At 44.3% G+C, this 20,340-nt stretch overlaps 2 protein-coding genes across 3 annotated transcripts in view; both read left to right on the top strand.

Moving 5' to 3' along the window:
* Positions 1-145: 145 nt before the first annotated feature.
* xpnpep3 (X-prolyl aminopeptidase 3, mitochondrial) lies at positions 146-11,061 on the top strand. Its single transcript, XM_071896894.2, has 11 exons — positions 146-464; positions 1,425-1,547; positions 2,337-2,524; positions 2,664-2,883; positions 3,828-4,012; positions 4,475-4,537; positions 5,045-5,158; positions 5,336-5,421; positions 5,920-6,103; positions 8,519-8,639; positions 9,470-11,061. Exons 1-11 carry the CDS (start codon positions 395-397, stop codon positions 9,634-9,636), a joined length of 1,521 nt encoding a protein of 506 aa, XP_071752995.2. The 5' UTR covers positions 146-394; the 3' UTR covers positions 9,637-11,061.
* A 992-nt stretch (positions 11,062-12,053) lies between these two features.
* Positions 12,054-20,340, top strand: part of ep300b (EP300 lysine acetyltransferase b) — a 36,163-nt gene continuing 27,876 nt past the window's right edge. The window contains exons 1-3 of one of the 2 annotated variants that reach the window (XM_078284439.1): positions 12,054-14,181; positions 16,513-17,132; positions 19,047-19,226. In XM_078284439.1, the coding sequence (XP_078140565.1) occupies positions 14,088-14,181; positions 16,513-17,132; positions 19,047-19,226 (894 nt within the window). In that variant the 5' untranslated portion in view covers positions 12,054-14,087. Of the gene's footprint in view, positions 14,182-16,512; positions 17,133-19,046; positions 19,242-20,340 lie in introns of both variants that reach the window. The other variant, XM_071896887.2, reaches the window with a different exon arrangement.

Below are 20,340 nucleotides of genomic sequence, written 5' to 3'. Positions count from 1 at the left end.
CCTGGCCGCCGTGAACAAGTCGCGAGGGAAACGCGTAATTTTGTCTCATCCAATCAGAGACGCCTTGTGACCTCCTCCCCACCAATCATCGCGAGGGTCTTAAAGGAAAAGGCCGAAGCTGTCACCTTCTGAATGGCAGGGCAGCTAGCAAACGTTCCTGTCAACGTAAAAAAACAGTTGTAGGGGAGTTTAAAACACGATCTAAGCGGCACGTCTGATTCTCATTTGACAATATACAGTCGTCTGTCCACCGTAACTTCCCAGTTTAGTTCACTGCTCTCTACTTTGTCATTAAATGTGCCTCATGTGAGCACCTGATACACCGCCGTGCCCAGCACAGCCCAGGCAGACATCATGGTGGGCTTTGACTGAACCGTCTCGCCGAGTTGCAGCGATGTTGCCCTCAACCAGCAGTCTGGTCAGGTCGGCTGTCAGGCTGCTGCCACGCTCCAACTGGAGCCGAGGTGAGGTGTGGTGCTGTGGGATTTACCGGCTGTCATTTCACCTGAATGGAGCCCAACTGACTCCACATTGTGCTCTCTCACCCACAAAAAATCTTATGCAAGTTCAGTGTTCAAGTTCAAGTTTTGTTTTTGTAACAAGGTTGTTTTGCTGTCATTTTATCACCAGTTTTTCAGTTAAACATCCCAGAAACCCATGACAACTTAAGCCATATCGGTTTCTATATTTTGTAGATCAAATGTGCTGTGCTAAAGCTGATGTATTATAGGAACAATTCACCCCAAAATGAAAATTCAGTCTACTCACTCCTCAGTCGAAACTCCATACAAGTTCATAGGACCGTCAAACACACAGCGAGTTTGGGGGAGAGAGGAGAGTTTTGACTGACATGGGGACTGACATGAGTAGATAATGACGGAATTTTCATTCTGGGGTGAACTTTAGTATCACCCTTGATATTTGTAAAACATGTATTAAAGTCTGATATTACATAATAGGTTTGAAGGTGCTTCATGCAGTGTCCTACAGTCAGTGTTGTAGTATGCAAGTCTTGGACTTGGAATCAAGTCCCATTTTGATGACTTATGACTCGACTTGAATATTGCTGGCTGGGACTTGACCATTGAGGACCTGAACTTGGGACTTGGGTCAAGTGATAGATGAAGATTCCTCCACCACGTAATGTGAGCTTCACTTACATGGATTTTACATTAACTGGCACAAAAAGTAGAGCCAAATGTAAAATATGTAAAAGGATAATCAAGGAAAAGGCTGTTGAACTCAAACTGGTTTCTCAGACTCGAACTTGAGACTCGACTCGGACATGACATGACTTGGACTCGGATTTGAATATTGAGGCCTTGGGACTTGACTTGGACTCGATGTTTGGTGACTCAGCTACAACACTGCCTACAGTGCACAGTGCAAGAGTCTTTGCTGATTGTTTTTTTTTTTCTCTGTAGGATGTGTCTGGTGCCCATGCAGGAACATTTCTGTGAAACCTGGAGGTTTGAAACCAAAGACGGTTCCTCCCAGGTACTTGGGCCAGCCCAGCCCGTTCACCCATCCACACCTCATCAAACACGGTGAGTATTTTTATAATGCAGCGTTGTCTCCGGGGTTTTGTGACAGGGTGGTGGTGGCTACCGTCTGCTGTCTACACTATCACATGGTACTGACTAATGTGATGTAAGAGTGACTAGTTGGATATTTCACACCGTGGCTCTGGAAAATAAAGTGGTGGCACTTTTGTACTGTTTTGGGAAAACTGTGATGCATACAGTCTTAAAGTCACAATGAAACAGCATTTTGAGAGCATCTTGCTTCCTTAATGTGATGTATTTCCTGTTGAAACAGGCGGGACATAATGCAGGGAGGGATCATTCAAAAGTGTAAACCAATGGGATGTCAGTTTGGGAGAGAGAGGCAGTTTTATTTGATGGGAAGGGTGGAGGGGCGGGATTTTTAAAAAACCTGTGATGGTTTTATTGATTGGAATTTTTATGTACGCCTCCTGGTATAGCATGAGGTAATCATTAAATATAGTCATTTTTCATTTCATTGTGACTGTAAGTCAATTCAGCAAACATGTCAGCTATTCCTCAGGTATTTAGGATGTACGCTTCCTGGTGGCAGAGCAACAAATTGTTTGTATCCATTGTTTTCGCATTAGGAGAAGGAGCTGCTATAGATTCCAGTGATATACACTACTATCCTTCCCTACTATCCAGTGTTTGTAGTTGTAGTTACAGCTTTAATAGATCCCAGACTTAATTCATCACTCTGCACTACAAGTTACAAAAAAGAACACAATGCGCAATATTCCAACTCCATTTTTACACCGACACACCACATATCTGTCCTCTGCTCTTCAGGTGAGGTGACTCCAGGCTTGAGCCAGACAGAATATGAGCTCCGCAGACACAGGCTGGCCTCCCTCATCGAGGCCCAGGCGGATCGGCTGGGACCCTCTGCCTCCTCTAGCTCCCATCTGGTCATCGTTTTGTCCCACCCAACCCGCTACATGACCAATGACATCCCTTATCCCTTCCACCAGAACCAGGTACTCATTTGGTTTCAGGTTGCATTCCACCTTCTTCTTCAACTTCATATTTGTCTTCTTTGCTGTTGCTGTCTTCCTCTCATTTCTTTCCCTTCTGTCTTTATTTGGTGTTGCTGGTGTTGAACCGTACGCTCCCCAGGATTTCCTCTACCTCAGTGGCATCCTAGAGCCCGACAGTGCCTTGGTTCTGTATGGGAGAGGCCGACCGGACCAGGCCATCTTGTTCGTGCCCCGCAGAGACCCAGCGAGGGAGCTCTGGGATGGGCCCAGGTCGGGGAAGGACGGGGCGGCTGCTCTGACTGGCATAGAGAGAGTTCATAGCACCGAGGAGCTGGGTGTGGTGCTCAAGAGCCTGAAAGGTGGGTGGCTGGGAGTCGGAGGCTGCGTGTCTCTTTACAGCACAAACCTTGTTTTTTTTTTGTTTTTTTTGTCAAAGGACAGGACATGCTGTTGCATCTTTTGAGCAGCAGTGGTAGCTGAGCATGTTTTTAGCGCTCGATAGCTTTCAATAGTTGCATAGCAACAGCAGTAACCGTGGTCAGAGCTTCCCACGAGCATCTGTTTAGCACTGCAAGTTAAAGAAGTGGTGCTTGGTGGACACAGAGCTTAAAGGAATAGTTCACCCCAAATACAAAATTCAGTCATTATCTACTCACCCCCATGTCAGTCGAACCTTGTAGGACCACACACAGCAAGTTAGCCCCCTGTAGTTCCATCTCGGCCTTCTCCCAAACTATTAAAGTTAACAGTCTGTTAATCGGTTTACAGCTCCAAAAAAAAGCATAAAATGTCCATCAGATTTCTCCAAACAGCTTGTGCAGCAAAATCCAAGTGTTTTGTAGCCAAATGATTGCACTCTGGGTCCAAAAGTCCAATATTTACCTCACTATCCCACATATTTTCCTCACTGGCAGTGCTCTGATGGCTCACCCTTCAGCGCTCTGACAGGAGACTCTGCTTGCTACTGTAGGGACTGTTGGTGCGTTCGAGGACAAAGCACTGTCAGGAGTAAAATATAGGAGCCTTGTTAACTTTGATAGTTTGGGAGAAGGCTGAGATGGAACTGCAGGGGTGAACTCGCTGTGAGTTTGGTGCTCCTACAAGCTACAATGGAGTTTCAACTGACATGAAGGCGAATAGATACCGACTGAATTTTCATTTTGGGGTGAACTATTCCTTTAAGAAAGGGGAGGCGGCATTTCAGCACTGACTGATGTCCAACTGGAAGTAGCTCAACTTCCCACTCTCTCTCTCTTCCTCCTAATCTGTTTCTCTCACCGTAGCTCTTCCCTGTTTCTTTCAGGTACGATGGTGTGGTATGACAGTTCTCAGCCGGCCCACCCGCGGCTCCACCAGACTCACGTGTGTCCTGTGCTGGAGGCGGGGCCAATTGCGCGCTCTGTCCGGCCCCTCACACACTCCCTCAGGGCCCTCAAGAGCTCAGCAGAGGTGGCTCTCATGCAGGAGGCCGGTCGCATCACAGCACAGGTAGGTGTTTCTTTCAAGTTTTCAAGTTTTTTCACCTTTTTAGCTCATTTTAACTATCATACCATACATGCATTTGACAATTTATGCCATCAAAATAAAAAAAAAGAAAAATTATTTTGTTGTATTTATATATCAAAATCTCATTACTTTTACTTCCTGGAAAACAGGAAGTTGTTAGCGACCATAAAAATTTCAACCAATAAAACCACCACAGCCCATAAACCATCAGGGATATTAACCACATAATATCAGATTTTCACAAGGCTCATCATTCAGTACATCAATCATGCATACAACAGGACCCTATATATAGATATTCAGGTGAGTTTTGACATAAACATCCCTTTTAAGATAGTACAGTGTAGAAAATGTAATATTAAAGCCCATTTACAATGCAACAACATGTCTATGAATGCAATGTCAGTGATAATATCGTTTACTTTCCAATTCCTTGTCTTGCAGGCGTTCAGGAAGACGATGGCTCTGTCTCAAGGGGACGTTGATGAAGCCGTGCTCTTTGCCAAGGTAACTGACTGACTCTGTATGGCTGTTAACTGTGTAGCCTGTTATATCTCTATGTCTAATATTGATCAGGCTCTTTTATGTGATTACTGTGACCATAAGTGTCCATTGATTATTTAGTCAATGTGGTAGAAATTAACATTCTGAATTAGCACTGTACGATATTGACAAAGAATCATATGCTTTTAATTTCTGAATTCTGTAATTGTGAAATAAAATGAGATGCAGATGTACACTGCTCTTTCCACAACTTTGCTCAGTTTGAATAAAATGAAAACTTTTCTCATGTAAAAAAAGGCCTTTTAGACCAGGAATTCTGTACAGCACAGGAATATATTGTTTATGAAGGTCTCTTTAAGGAAAAACACCTCTGAGGAAAAACTGCAAATCTGTTTTCAATCTGGTTTTTAATGTCCAGTGTTTGAAATGGACACTGGTGTCACAGCACACTCACAGCCTATAGTCACTTCTCAGGTAGAAAGACTTTTATAACATATCATCTTCTTCCAGTTTGATTTTGAGAATCGGATCCGTGGTGCCAACTTCCTGGCCTATCCCCCTGTGGTTGCTGGAGGAAATCGAGCCAACACACTGCACTACATCAACAACAACCAGATTATCAAGGTAAAGAGACATGTTGAATGTGTGCACGGGTTCGGCTGCACAATCTCAAGACAGTCCCATTGGATAAGGTGCAATAAACACTTACAGTTTGTATATAATTAAGTAACAAACAAATGATTGACTAGCCTAAATGATTGGCCATAAGTGTTTTTTTTCCCCCTTTCTTTCCTCCATCAGGATGGAGAAATGGTGCTGCTTGATGGTGGTTGTGAATACTTTGGTTATGTCAGTGATATCACTCGCACATGGCCAGTGAATGGAAAGTAAGTAGTACTTGTCCTTTACAACTCCTCCAAAGAACAAATGTCTTCTAAAGAATAGCTGGGCAGGGTCCCATGTATGTGTGGGCCTTGCACTGGAGCACTTCTTGACTGTAGAAGAAAGTGAACAACAAAACTACCACCAAGCTGCCCTTCAGCAAGACACTTAACCTCCACTTGCTTCATTGAGGCTGCTGACAGTGGGAGACTGGTTGTACTGGGCTGCCAGGTGGAAATGTGTGTAACTTGTGAGTGTGAAAGCGGTGCATTGCTGAATAGAGCACACTTGTTCAGGAAACCTTCTCTGGGTAAACAAAGGTTAATATAATACCAGCCCTTCTCTCCCGTCTAGCAGCCAAATTAGATGAGTGTTAGTATTTGAACCGGAGGAGGGAGTTTTAACAAACCATTTCAAGTCTGTTACAGAAGACAGATGGAAACACACCTTGGCTGTTCCCTGCCCTCCCCTTTTGTTTACATCCTCCACCTCTTTCCTTCCAGGTTCGGCCCTGCCCAGGCTGAGCTGTACGAGGCCGTTCTGGAGGTGCAGCGGTCCTGTCTGTCCCTGTGCTCCCCAGGCGTCAGTCTGGACCACATCTACACCACCATGCTGGCCCTGCTGGGACGGCAGCTCAGGCAGCTAGGCATCGTCAAGGCCAGCACCAGCGACGCTGACGTACTCAAGGTAGGATAAATTCCAATCTGTATGTATGGACATGTTTTGCGTAAAAGCAGGGAGCAGCCCTTGGCTTTGGGAAAACAGAGTTATTGTCTGGAGACATGAATAGCATTAAGGACTAATATGTGCTATTTAAAAGCAATAAAGGCTCAGTTAAAATGTCTCATCTTCCCTGCTTCCTTACGAAGGTCCCTACTGACTGATTTAAATTTAAACTTGCACTACTTGAGCTGCACATTATTCAGCTTCACAGGTGTTAATACATGAAAACTGTATTTCCCAGATCATAATATTCAGGTGCTCCTTGTGTTTAACTATTACACAGCTAACTACTGTTCTGCACAAGCCTGGTAAATAAAGGGAAGTGACTGTGTGGCCTCCATTTGTGTTGTCAAATATTACCTCCGTTGAAGACCTTTTAATTGTTAACGGTTATACAATGTACTGTTAGCAAAGTGAGCATAAATTAATGACTAATCCATCTTTATTTTTAGCTTTTTAAAGCACATATTAACAGCAAAATGAATATTTACCAGAGAGACTAAAATAGAATGGAAAAGCCTAAGATTAAATTTCATTCATCTCTAAACTGAAGGCCAATGTGTAGCGCTTTTCAACTTCCACGCTCATATTGTTGGATTTTCATACTGCTCATGTAAAATAAAATGTCTCTTCCCCTGCTGTTGAGTAATGTATAACAAATAAGAATGAACCACATAAGAAAGAGCCAAGATACTATCAAATTATCGCCATTACTATCTCAGATGTCCATTGAATTGAGACATTTTTGGTATATCTTGTGTTTATTTTTAGCCACACCAATGGTTTGCGGTCAGGAAATAGCCATAAGCTCCTCTGGCCAATTTAAACGATGAAATGGTGACCTAATTACACCCTTCATAAAGCACAATATGCCAGTATAACTACCTATAATAGAGGCACTCCTTTCCTGCAGTGGTTCTTTTCAGGGAAATGAATGAAGCAAGCCAAACCAAAGCTTAATGTAAATTTATTCAACTGGTTTCTGTTAAAAAAAAATCCCAAAAAAAAAAAATCAAAAGTCTCTCTGGAAACGTTTGGAACGAGAAGCGTGGGGTAATAAAACAAAGGATGATTTGTGGCTGCCAGGGAGCTGTTTGCTCAAGACGCATAGCAGACTGACACATTAATTCTTCATTAAGACAAAGAATAATGAAGTTGCATCTAAAAGAAGGAATTATTGCCAAGTTTGCTCATTTTTCTAGATACAAACTAGGGAAGGCCTGGAAAGCCCCGAGCCTCTTCCTCGGACTTGTTGGCTTCTGCCTTGGCTGAGTGATTGATGTTTGAGTTTCCATGTGGGAAGACCTCGATTCAGAACTGGGCCCATAATTATCAGCCCTCTCAGAATAGGAGTTTGGATGTAGCACCACTCACTAGGTCCACTTGACCGTCTCTCTCGCAATAGATGCAAATGGAGAGGCGGGGCTGAGCAGAAACACAGGGGGAAAAAATCCACACTCGTCCCTTGAGCGTGGATTCCCATCTCAATCTTGTATTTTTAGATAGGCGGTGAACAAAATAGAAACATCTAGTTTGTGTTTTTGTCAGCCTGTCATGGCGTTACCCATGTTGACTTTGCATATTTGTCTGTCTCCGCTGTCAACAGACTGTAAAATGGTACGAATTACTCACTTTGCAATGCTGACAAGAATACGGATAATGGCCACACACAATTTGGGGTTTTTGAAAAATTAACTTGACATGGGAATGCTTTTGCCTCCATGCAAACTATAAATCAAAGTACATAGACAGCGAAACCAAGGATGTGGGGGGTAACGTATTATGATTGTGTGGCAACACAGAACGCAAAGCAGACACACAAGGTGCAGAGAGCTTATCCAGACTTGTCTTCATTAGAGGCTTAGTCATAGGTGTCATTGTAACAACTTTGATTAAATGGCGAAGTCATAATTTGTGCGTTTTTGACTTGCATGTTAACCAAGTCCTTGGTCAGAATTGTAAGCTGTGATTAATATCACATTTTGACACCAAGGCCCTCAAATTATCTTGCATAATACTTGCATGTGCCAAGGATTCCTCAAAATTGAATGACTTGTTTTGTAGATTCAAAATGGGATAAAACATGAGATTGATAGCTTATATGCCTGGCCTATTTCTTCATAAATAGGCCAGGCACTGTCTTCACTGTCACGTAAACCACCAGTTGAATTTGTGTACAACTTAGAAGAATATAGTTTGTATGCTCCAACGTTGAGTTATGTCCCTTTTTGGTTTGGTTGTCTCACTCCTTTAACGCTCTGTTAAGGAAGGTAGAAAATGTAACAGTTATGACGAAGCAATGCTCTGGGACAGTCTTATACAAGCGGTCCCTGGTCTGTCACACCTTCATGGCCGTGGTTTTGTTTTTGCTGGTCCCAGGCTGCGCGGCGCTACTGCCCCCACCACGTTGGTCATTACCTGGGCATGGACGTCCACGACACTCCTGACCTGTCCCGCTCCCAGCCACTGCAGCCCGGGATGGCCATCACCATAGAGCCAGGTACAAGGAGACGGGGGTTTAAATGGCCTCTCACTCTCTTTTTCCTCTCTTTTTCTTCTCTCATGCATGCACAGAGCACTGCAGCTGAAGGATGGAGTAACCCTTTCTCTTTCTCTCCATCTAATTACTATAGACTTGCATTGGATGGTTGGGTCAGAGTGTGCTGAAATACACTGCGCACACACACACACACACACCTTTGAATGCATTTATTTTTCTCTGTAACAGTCACAAGTTCTCTCTCTAACACTCGAAGCACTCATGCACACAAACATTGTCCCACGTGCAACTTTATGCAAAACACAAACTTTAATCTGAGCAATCCAGTTCCATTGTTAACATTATTGCATCTATTCTATGCATCGTGTGTATGCTTGGTGTAGGCCTGTTTTTTTTTTTTTTTTCAATTGTTGAACTTCTGGCTCTTGTTGCTCCTGTTGTAAGATGAATTTTCCACATGGGGCGATTTAAAGGGGTAAGACACACTAAAACATGTTGTTTGAGTTGGAAGAAAATACTAGGCATTACCTCCACATATAAGTGCATATGTTGATCTGCTGATGTTTTAGGCACTAAATTGACAATTCCCTTTTTTCCTGGGTTAAAAGTCATGAGTAGGTGAATATCACTGGATGTTTAGTGTCTTACTTCAGTTAGACTCTACGTAATGAGATTGATTTGATAACCGCTCCTCTTCCCTCTCCACCGCTGCTCTCCACACCCACTTCATTGCATGTTTCAAACGAGCAGGGCAGGCGGAGAGGGAGTGAAACTGGGGCTACCGTCACCCTTTCAGTTGCCGACACGTGTCTCCCTCTCTCTCGTCACAGGCTTGTACATCTGTGAGGAGGACGACCGGGTCCCGGAGCGTTTCCGTGGCCTGGGGGTCAGGATCGAGGACGACGTGGTGATCCGGGACAAGGGAGGCCCTCTGATTCTGTCCTCCGACGCACCAAAGACCGTCGCCGATGTGGAGCGGGCCTGTGCCCAGGGATAGAGCAGACGGAGAGGGACGAGTGACTGAGCTACAGCATCGAGGCCCGGCAGTGTACTGTGTGTTTCACGGTGATGATGTCGTCAGGCTCGGGGCCCGTGTGTGTGATAGATGGAAGCACACTACAAGACTTCTGGTTTAAGTCTGGATTAAGCTAGCCCACACAAATCTAGAAAACTGACTGTAATGTTATCTGTATAGGAGCTAAATGCCTAAAATGTGAAACCTAACAATACTTAAACAAATATTGTAGTGTGCTTCCACCCTAACAGTTATGAAGAACTGATCTAAAACCCGCTGGTTAGGTCCAGTGACCATGTAAACAATGTTACTTTAAGAGGCAAGGTGGTCTCAGATCAGCAGTCACACTCTTAACATACTTGAGGATATGGGCCCAAGCCAAAGTGGAAAATCAGGAAAAATGTGATTTATTTTTTTATTTTAATATTTGTGATGGGTCAATGAACCAAGTGCATAAAGATGTCAGCCTCCTGAACTTCTACCCTATTTGTTTCTATTTTTCACCATTGCATCAGGTCACATCAGGGTATGATTGCTTGTTCATTCACTCACTCACATACATTCTCTCATACCTGCATACACACACACACTCTCAATTTCTCTGTCTGACATGCACTTTTTAAAATTCCTTCATTAAAACACACTGTTGACAACTTTTTGGTGTGACATCACTCTTTCCCAAACCTGTCCTACAGTACAAAGCACCAAAACGGCAACATCCACTCAGCCATATGAGCTCACTTGGTATGCATTGTACTGTTGGGTGGACAGGAAGGACCAATGACATCAAATCAGGAGGCCGCCATCTTTATGCACGAGGTTGAAATAATCAAGAAGTGAAAGAGGACTCTATCCAAAACACAGCTCCTCCTGATAAACCTGGATGATGATGAGACCCATGCACTGAAATGGTTTGAAAGTGTACAATGACATGGTTTTGTGTGTGTGTGTGCTTGTGTATTCAGAGAGGTGTGTGCGCGCATTTGTGTTCACTCAGAGAGAAAAGTGTGAGCACATTCAAAGACGATGGCAGGGTGAGGCTCTCTCGGTGTGCAAAGGTCATCAATTTATGCTTTTATAGATATAAAAAAATGACCTCATCCTTCCCTCTTTTATAACTAATAAATCCTCCAGGTTTGTTTTAGGTTATAGGAAAGAACTCCAGAGTCAATTTACTGACACTTTTTTTGTTTTACTTGGCGCGATCTGAAGAATGTCTCATTGAAAGTGACCCTTTGTGGTTGAATGATGATGATGATGATGATGATAGGGGTTGCATGAAATTTAACATTGAATGCATTGATGAATGTTTCATCTCAGGGTTACATAAGTGCAGATCTGGGGGCAGACAGGGGGACATGACCACCACAATATTAGAAGAATCTTCCCCCAAGCACATTTTGTGATTCTCTTTTGTCACAAGCACAAACATCCCCCTTTTAAAAAAAATGGAGCCCTTCCCATAGTTGTTTGAAACTCCTTATGCATGCATATTAAGGCATTTTCGACAGCAAATTACTGCCATGTTTGATATGTTGATGAATGTTTTCCCTTCAGGTCACGGGTTCAGAATAGGAATGTCTGACTGTATTTCACTTTGTAATTCTCCTCACTCTGTCATACCTGCATACCTTTTCTCATGCAAATGTATACATTTCATGTTGATCTTGCAGGTGAAGTGAGGGGAAAAGTGTTCCCAAAGTTCCAAAAGTGGGCCGGGGACCTCCAGGGGTCTTTGAGGGAATTCCAGGGGGTCCACAGAAAAAAATGTGTTTAATTTCACTATTATTCCGCTCCCACTGACTATCACCTCACCTACAGTATATACAGTTCTATATATATTGGCCTAACTGTAACTACAAAATCTTCCCAGATGGGGTTCTATAGCACAAAATGTGATATCTTATTCAATGGGGTCTATGGTCTATAGTGGATCCATTTGGGGGGTCTTTGATATGAAAAGGTTTGGGAACCCCTGATTTTTTAGGCTACTACCATGCCCATAGTATGCCATTGTGATTTGCTGCCCTGGGTTTCATTCAGACTGTTCCCCCACTTAAGAAAACCAAAAGTTGAAGTGAACCTCCGCCCTTGCACGGTTAAATAATTGAACTTACTGGTGGCTTGATTTGAATGATCCGTGTAGAGAAAGTGGAGCGCCACTGTCCCCTACAGATTGCTGCGATAGTAGTGCAACTCCGAAACAATACGAAACCGTGTTCCGGACAATCCCGAACACCAACGAAGAAGACCCCCCCCCCCCCCCCCCTCCTCCCTCCTCCCTCCCTTCCCCTCCCTCCCTCCTCCCCTTCACGCCTAATGTTGCTGTACCTCCAACCCTCCCCCCGTATCAGAGGAGTAGAAACAACAAGCCGCCATTTTGTTTGTGCGGACAGACCGTAAGAAACAGGAGGAGATACCGAGAGAAGGAGCGACTCCGGCACCGATAGCAGCCACTCCGGGAACCGCCGGGGGAAAAGAGTGGCGAATTCGCGTCCGTGTATCAAGAGCGGCGACGAGAGAGAAAGCATAACCAAAAAGATAAGACGTCAAGGGAGAGAAAAACGAGTCGGTGATATATATGTATAAAAAGGAAATACTCTGAAAAATCCAAGGAAGGGGTGTTTTGCGGAGCGGAGACGGAGAGGAGAGGCGGAAGAGGGCAATATATTATAACGAAGGAAAACCTGCGAAAGGGAAAAACATGAACATGAAAAATCATTATGTGCCCATCGCGGAGGAAGGAAAGAGCCCGCATAGACAATTATATAAATAAATTGCTACCGGGCATAAGGGAGAGGTGGAAAGAAGAAAGACGGGTTTAAAGAGAAGGGAAAATTGCCAGGATAAACGCGAAGGGGGGCATTCTCCATCACAAAGAGTCAATGAAAGGATTTTGTGTGAGCCCAAAATATTTTGGGGGGTGTTAACATTATCTTGCCGATCCGAGGCTTTCCGCTTCTAAAATAGCCATAATTTCTTAGCGACCCCCGTCAATTTATCACATTTTCGCCCATCGCCGTGTTCTCTTGTTTTTGGTTAGGACCTTTTTTTTTCTCTCTTCTTCGCTTGCATGGCCAAGATATCCGTATACGCAGTGAGTGACAGATATTTTTTTTTGCAATATTTATGAACCGTTTTATTTTCGGAGAAGATTTGCAGTGTTATCAGCAGAGAAAACTGGAGGAGGAATCTGTTGAGAAGCACAGGATAAGTAACCCCATGGATCGTCCTCTGCAAAATAAAACTAATTGGATCAATCTGACTGCCCGCTGATTGGCAATTAGCTCTTTGATAGTCCTTAAGAACTATACTGGCAAAGAAAAAATCTGCATCACAATCGATTGGCAACCAATCTGCAAACAAGCAGTGATTTTTGACAAGATTTTTTCATGATTTTTTTTTTTTTCAACCATTGCCAACCCCACTGACTGCAATAGGCATACTCGCGCAAAGGGTTGCAACAACCAAATGTGCAATATGAGTCCGTTATTTTTGACCCAGTGCCTTGCATGGTCAGATGTATACACTAAGTGCACAATTTAGTCGGCATGCACATGCAAAAGAAAACTCACGAGATGCACGAAAATATCAATTTGCAATAGATTTCCTTTTAACTCAGTTACTGCAAGTGTGGGACTCCCTGTGTTCATCTTTCTACAGAACTGTATTATGCTATTTATTCAGTTGAACAGCCAATGCAAGTTTTTTTTTCCTCTCAGTATTGCACTTGAGATTACCGTTCATGCTTTAATTGCATTTTAAAACCACTGTCAGCCACCGTGGGTGATCACCACACGCCAGTTGACTGCCTTTTGGTTTTGGTAATGTTAGGGATTGATAGCATTGACAGCAGTGAGATTTCCGATCAGGTTGGAGAAAGGATAAATGCTATCGAGGCTCTCATAACTGTTGCATGAGAGGAAGGCCCCCAAAAGTTACCACTGGGGTACGCTTGGCCTGCGTTTCGAGATCGCATTTATCATTTTCGTGCCCTGACACTTCACTGGAGCGCTTCAGACCTGAAATACCGGATTTCTCCGCCGACTATGGCGGACAAGACTGATCGTACCATGGAGGACAGGTCTTGGGACAATTTTTATGTCGCAGAAGAGGCTACATGAGGTTGTCGGAGGCCCGTTCGCTTGTCTTTTTCGCCGACTCCACCTTCCCACCTCCTCCTGTTCAACTCGGAGAAATCTGTGAAGAAACAAAATCTCCGACAGGGGAGGGGGATTGATATCTGCAGAGGAATAAGCCGAGAGTGGGAACTCTCAAGGAAAGAGTTCAACATTGCTGTCTTTTCCCCTACCGTCCCCCAAGCGGTGGGGGAGGAATCGAAAACATTTCTTCAACAGGGATAAGGAGACGCAAATAAGGGGAATACGTTTGGCCCTGCGTGGATCTACAGCAATTTTTAATTCGTCAAAAATATGGCCGATAATGTCCTGGAGTCCGGCCCGCCTTCAGCCAAGAGGCCCAAGCTGTCCTCTCCAGCTCTCTCAGTATCTGCCAGTGATGGAAATGGTAAACATAATGCATGCATTGTTTGGTTACATATAAAACTTAGACTAGCTGCGACTGAATATGTATTAATCGCTGATCCATCTTCCAGTCTCTGCAGAGTTGCACTGCAAGTTACTTGGTCTGACTTAGTTTCTCCATAATGCTCTTACACATGCATGTATGCACGGGTTTGGTTATAAAAGGATTGGATTGGAAATAAGATTACTAGCAGAAAGCATGGAGGTGGTATTGGCGGCATGGACAACTTTCCAGGTGTGATGTTTTGATGTGTTAGCCTCAACAGGCTAACTAGCTAGTAACTATACTATCCACCGCCAAACAATGGAAGAGTCGAGTCACCCCAGTTTGCTTTAAGTTGGCTAGCTACTTATTGGGGAAGTCAATTTATCGAAAGCAGGAGAGGCCACATAACGAGACAACAGACGTAGTAAATAATCTCTGAATATAGTGATAAAGTACCACATCAATTGTAGCAGAAGGTCCTGTTTGAACAGCAGAAAATAACGGTACCCCGGCGAGCTAACTAGCTAGGCAGCTAACGTTACCGGCTCAGCTGAGTTTGGTAGCCGACTAGCAAACTCGATAAGTGGTAAACCTTTCTGTGGCCAGACTGTTTTTTAGTGGGCTTTAAGCTTGTCGTTGGGTACAGCAAAAATCATGTGGGGTCATACATTTCGTGTAGGTGTTAACATGTGAGAATAGTAGCATTTTCACCGAACTGTTGTCGCTAACCAGCTAGCTATTGTTCGAGCCTCACTTCATCAATGAAGAAGTTGCGCAAAGCATTGTTGTCCAGCCGAGAGGGGAGATGTTGCTGCATTTTCACTTTTATCCGTGTGTTACAACGTTGTAAACGAAGGGTCAAAGTTACCCACCGTCTTTGAAATGTCTCCCCTCATGTCTTTTGTTCAAAGACTGTTCATTTTCTCAACTATGCTACCGACGAAACCCGTCCCTGCTCTTCCTCCATTGTCTAAATATGGCACACTGGCACTAAGCGGTTGCTCTTTTTGCATTTTACGTTTCACAATAATGCAACAGCTATCGCATCTAGGCAACTCGAAGACCTTTCAATTTGTGAATTAAATTCCATTATCGCAAACGTATTCATTAGTCCTTACTGAACAGGGGAGCTGTAAACTATTGCATGCCATCCGCTTGTTGCATCCCGTTGTAGATAGAAAGATTTCGAATGAGCCTAACGTTATATATTTTAGGCATTTAGCTGACTCTCTTATCCTGAGCATGTATAGCATACCTCAAAATTACTAAAGTTGATGGAATCTGTCTTGACATGAACATCTGTGAGATAAAATGTTATCCAGGAATGGCTTGCATGTTATCTGTACAAAGATTGAAGTCACACTAACAGTGCTGCAACTGTTTGAATGAATGAACGAATGAGTGAATGAATGAATGACTCTGTTTTGTGCTGGGCATTATGAGTTTCAAAAAGGAGTTTGATAGGTGTTTCATTTCCGAAGATGTCTGGGCTCTGCTGCTACCACCAGCAATATGGCTATCTATGGTTTGTATACAAGAGAGATTTTGTGTGTGAGTGAGAGAGGGAGAAAGAAAGACATGGGGATGTAACCAGCCTTGTGCATTAAGTCAGTAAGTAAAAAAGCTGGATGTGACTGTGCCTTGTCAGTTGGCCTGGTGCAGCCAGGACAGTGTATGCACTAGAGTTGTGTACAGGTCTAACATAACGCATGATCCATCCAAAAATATGACTTGGTTTGTAACAGTTAAGTAGTAGAAAGATCCATGCTCTGTGCTAGGAAACTGCATGTGAGAAAGATGTAGTTTCAGTATTTTTCAGTATAACATGACCCTACTCCCAAAGCGCTTTCCCTCTTAATTTTCTTCCGGTCTCAGTCAATATACAGTAGTGACTTAGTCTGAGGCTTTCCCCCGCTTCATGCTGTTGCACCTTATAACTGTAGACTCAGTGCACACACCTGCCCAGTCAGTATTTACCCCTCTGCGGCTTCTCACCCTGACCCTACTGCGTTCACTCTCCATGTTTGGCATCCCATCAAACCACAAACTGATGCCCAGGAGAGGAGTCTAGGCTGTGAGAGGCAGCTACTGCTGCACTGGCTGTCTGGCTCTGAGCTCCAGATTGGAGGCAGATCGTTGCACAGAGCGCTCCTATATAGGCTAGTTGATAGTTTCTCAAATTCATGTCGGAGCTGTATTACTTTTTTGAAAATGTCAGTTATTTGACTATGCATTGCAAATTTTAGGTTTGAATTGTTTTTCTGTTTCTTCATGAAAGAAATCTTTGTTTTCCTGGTATTTAAGATTTCCTCTCTCCTTCCCGCCTAGATTTTGGTTCACTCTTTGACCTGGAGCACGACCTCCCAGATGAGCTCATCAACTCCTCGGAGCTGGGGCTGGTCAACGGAGGGGACCTCAGCCAACTCCATACCAGCCTTGGAGGAGTCGGAGGAGGGATGGGAGGGATGGGTGTGGGAGGAGGCCAGGACGCGGCAGCCAAACACAAACAGCTCTCCGAGCTCCTCCGGGCCGGGGCACCACCCCAGCAGGGTGGACCCACTCCCAACAGCACAGGAGCCGGGGCGTCCATGGGGATGATGGGGGGCGTGAATGTCTCCCCTGGCGGGCCTCAAGGCATGGGACCCCAGGGCCAGCAGCAGCAGGCTGGAATGATGCAGCAGGTGGGGATGGGTGGAGGGGTGGCCGGGCTGAATCGGGCGGCTGCCATGATGGGAGCTCAGAAGGGCAACAGTGGACAGCAGCAGCAAGGCCTGATGGGAGGGCAGGTGATGAACGGCTCGCCCAGGATGGGTTACCCTGGCAATGCAGGCATGGGTAACAATAGCAATCTGTTGGCGGAGACCCTACAGCAGCAGCAGGGGGGTCAACAGATGGGACCTGGCGGTCAGGCTGGGATGAGGCCACAGCAACCTGGAGCACTGAACAAGGTAAGCACACATTAGGCAGCAGGACCATGCGAGAGGGATGCTTCATTTATTGGCAAAAAATTGCAAGCTCAGTACCAACTGTTGCAAATTTCCAAATTGCAAGAAGCTGCAATATTTAACTGAGGCAAAGCAGTTACAGGTCCTAAACAAGGTGTGGTGCTGGTGCCATGCTGAACCTCAGGCCTATTAATCCAACTGCATGTAGCAGAAAAACTTATATTCAACTGTGACATTTTTGGGACCTTGTTCAAATTCTGAAAAATAAATTAGCTCAAAAATGTGTGTATACATGTATTATGATTCATATCACAATATTTAGCCTACACAAAAATTGCGATAGCATTTTTTTGTCAGTATCTTGCAGCTCTGCCATGCACAGACAGCTAGGAGCAGGGATTCATATAAAATGTGCCCTCCCCATCTAAAATCATTTTTGGGAGAGTGCCTATTACTGCTTAGTTCCATATATCTATCATATCTATGTAAAATGTTGAAGCTTGACATTGTTGCCCAACACCAGTGGGAACGTGCCTGATGGGCTTGGGTTTGGACAAGCTGAATTCCTCAATTAACTGCTTGGATTTGGGTCTGGCTTCAAACATATCATCGGAAAATGCTGTTACTAGATTGTTCGCAGTTTTGTGCTTTAGTTTAGGTTTGACCTCACAAAAAGCTAGTCACGCTCGGGTCCGATTCATGTTTGAACAGTATTTTCAGGTTCAAGCTGAGTTGAGCTCAGCGCACGGGACTTCAGACCCAAGTTGAGCTCCAGGCTGAAGTTGATCTATAGCAGTTGCTCATATGAGACTGCTCAAGTCTAGCGCCGGAGACCGGGTACAGGCAGGAGTGTGGTTATGTGTCGGACTCACAGCAGAGTTACTGCTCGCTCTGTGGTGTTGATGGTTAACCTCCTCGCTGTGTAATACTCCAGGTGACTGGTTTGAGTTTACTCTGAGGTGTAAAAGGCACTACAGCAGAAGGACCGTGTTAAATGGTTTAATTGAGGCGTGTATCTGTGACAGCATCAAAGAGCAGCATCAATGGCCTTGGCCTTACTACTGTGGTTGTGTGGCAACCAACACGTGGTCATAGAAGATTTTTTTCTAATGTAGTTAGACATTAAAATCGTTCAGTATCAGTAAAGGTATGGATCTGTATTCAGGGTGGGCTTTTTGCTGCTTTTCCTTGTTTACAAAGGAAAGAATGCAGTTTTAGCTCATCACAAAACCCAGTGAACTGTGCTATTTTCACTTACAGCTCAGATGCAGGGATGAACAGTTTTCATGAGTTTCTAACGGTCACATAGCAACAATCAACCAACCGTTTCACATTGTTGCCAGAAATGAAGCATCCTTGGTGGATCGGTACCCTTAGGCTTGATCTTACATTGCTGCTGGTTTGAAAGCATAATAGTTTGGTCAGAGGTAATGTTGAAGTAGCTGGTAGTGGTTCAATGCTAAGATCATAGCTGATGTTGACCTGGTTTGGATTTCCTTAAAGTTTGGTTTTAAGATTGCGTTTGTGTTGTTAATTTACCAGAACAGGATAAGGAGAAAGTAAGAGGAAATTACATTCTACCTATCTGCTGTTCTCTCAGCAGAAATGGATCCAATTTAGTGAAGGTACCTTGTAGAAGTTTGTTTTTTTTATTATTCTTTTGAGATGACGGTGAAAGCCCACGTGTGATTCTACCTTGAATGCCTGAGTGATGCCAGTTAGATTGCTGCTCAAATCGTGCTTTCACAGAACATGGGAAACTAATTCATCTGATCCTCTAACCTTTTTTTCCTGCCTTCCTCTTCTACTTCCTCTCCTCCATGCCGTCTCTCCTCCTTATCGTTCCCTCCTTCCGTCTCTCCTGCCTTCTCTCTTCCTCCCCATCTTCTTGCTGCCTCTCCTCACCCTGCTCTCCAGATGAATATGATGGCCAACGCGGGCCCCTATGGTGGTCCGTACGGCCAGCCTGCCGGCCAGGGGCTGGCTGGGGCGGGGCTGGGCCCGCAGCTCCAGAGCAAGGCAGGCCTGCCCAACAATCTGGCCGCCCAGTTCAACATGGACAAGAAGACACCGCCGGGTCAAGGCATGCCTGGGATGGTAAGAAATCTTTGTGTGTGAGTGTGTGTGTGGGGGTGGATACACTCAGTAACTAGCCTGCATTTGTACTGAAGCCTATTCTCTCCCAAATGTTGTAAAGTAGAACCAAATGTACATATTTTAGCACCAAACACGGTCTCTCAGACAACTGTTTGCCACATCGTCCCTTTTGTTTCCTCACAGCTGAAAAGAGAACAGCATTTAACTTCTAGTGCACCATATCCCACTCAGGGCTGCGTGTCTCAAAAGCAGCTTGGTGTCAAGATCATTCTTGTTGGCGAGTTTTCAGTTGCCGCTAAAGCCCCATTCGGACAGAATTAGAATTACAGGTTAACGGGAATAATCAAATCATCAAGTGAACCTGAGGAAGCAACAAGCCAAACGCATTGTTGAAAGATTTTTCCCAGACCTGAAAAATTTGACAGGACGGGACGGCATTAAGACAGACAAAATCGCAATCAGATTACACTGTGCCACCCATGCCTTCCCTGTTTGAGTCCGTATGGATGTGTGGTGAATCATTCATGACCTTGACCCGACACACAGGCTCTAAAAAATGTCACTTGCAAAGGAGTGTTGTAACAGTTAAATGCATGAGCTCCATTTTCATTGCCCCCCATGATTCAAATAGGGAGGGGCAATCTTCAAGCACTGATGATGATATGAACTGATACCCATACCAAAATCTTAGTTAGGGATGCACTGATCAATCGGCCACCGATCATAGTCAGCCTGTACAAGTTTGCAATAGGTCATCAGTGATCAGCTGCACCGTCTCAACTGCCTGATCACACCATGCTGCCTGTGTTATTTATGCTCATCTGCCATTCGACATGAATTGAATACAGACGTTTTATGTTTTTTAATAGAGAACGGGCCCATTCGTTCTTTAAGCAGCCTTGCTGTCTTTAATTTCAGTCTTGCCGGGAGCGCGGCGCAGAGCGAGACTTTAATTTAGCTCCTTTCTGAGCAGAGCGTTTTGAGACTGTTTAATTATTGTGTACATTTGCTATTTTCGACTGTTAAACATTTACAGCTCATATATATTCATATCTGATGTTGTGTTATGAATTTCATGGCCTATATGATTAGAAACAGTTGAATGTATTGGACA

Source organism: Centroberyx gerrardi, chromosome 7, assembly GCF_048128805.1.
Source record: "Centroberyx gerrardi isolate f3 chromosome 7, fCenGer3.hap1.cur.20231027, whole genome shotgun sequence".
NCBI lineage: Eukaryota > Metazoa > Chordata > Actinopteri > Beryciformes > Berycidae > Centroberyx > Centroberyx gerrardi.
Note: the sequence above shows the minus strand (reverse complement) of the source record. Positions and strands in the feature narration are given on the sequence as shown.

Coding starts and splice junctions, on each gene's coding strand:
- xpnpep3 (XM_071896894.2), top strand. CDS start 395: ATGTTGCCCTCAACCAGCAGTCTGGTCAGGTCGGCTGTCAGGCTGCTG. Junction 2,884..3,827: donor GGTGCTCAAGAGCCTGAAAG/GTGGGTGGCTGG, acceptor TGTTTCTTTCAG/GTACGATGGTGTGGTATGAC. Junction 5,159..5,335: donor ACAACAACCAGATTATCAAG/GTAAAGAGACAT, acceptor TTCCTCCATCAG/GATGGAGAAATGGTGCTGCT.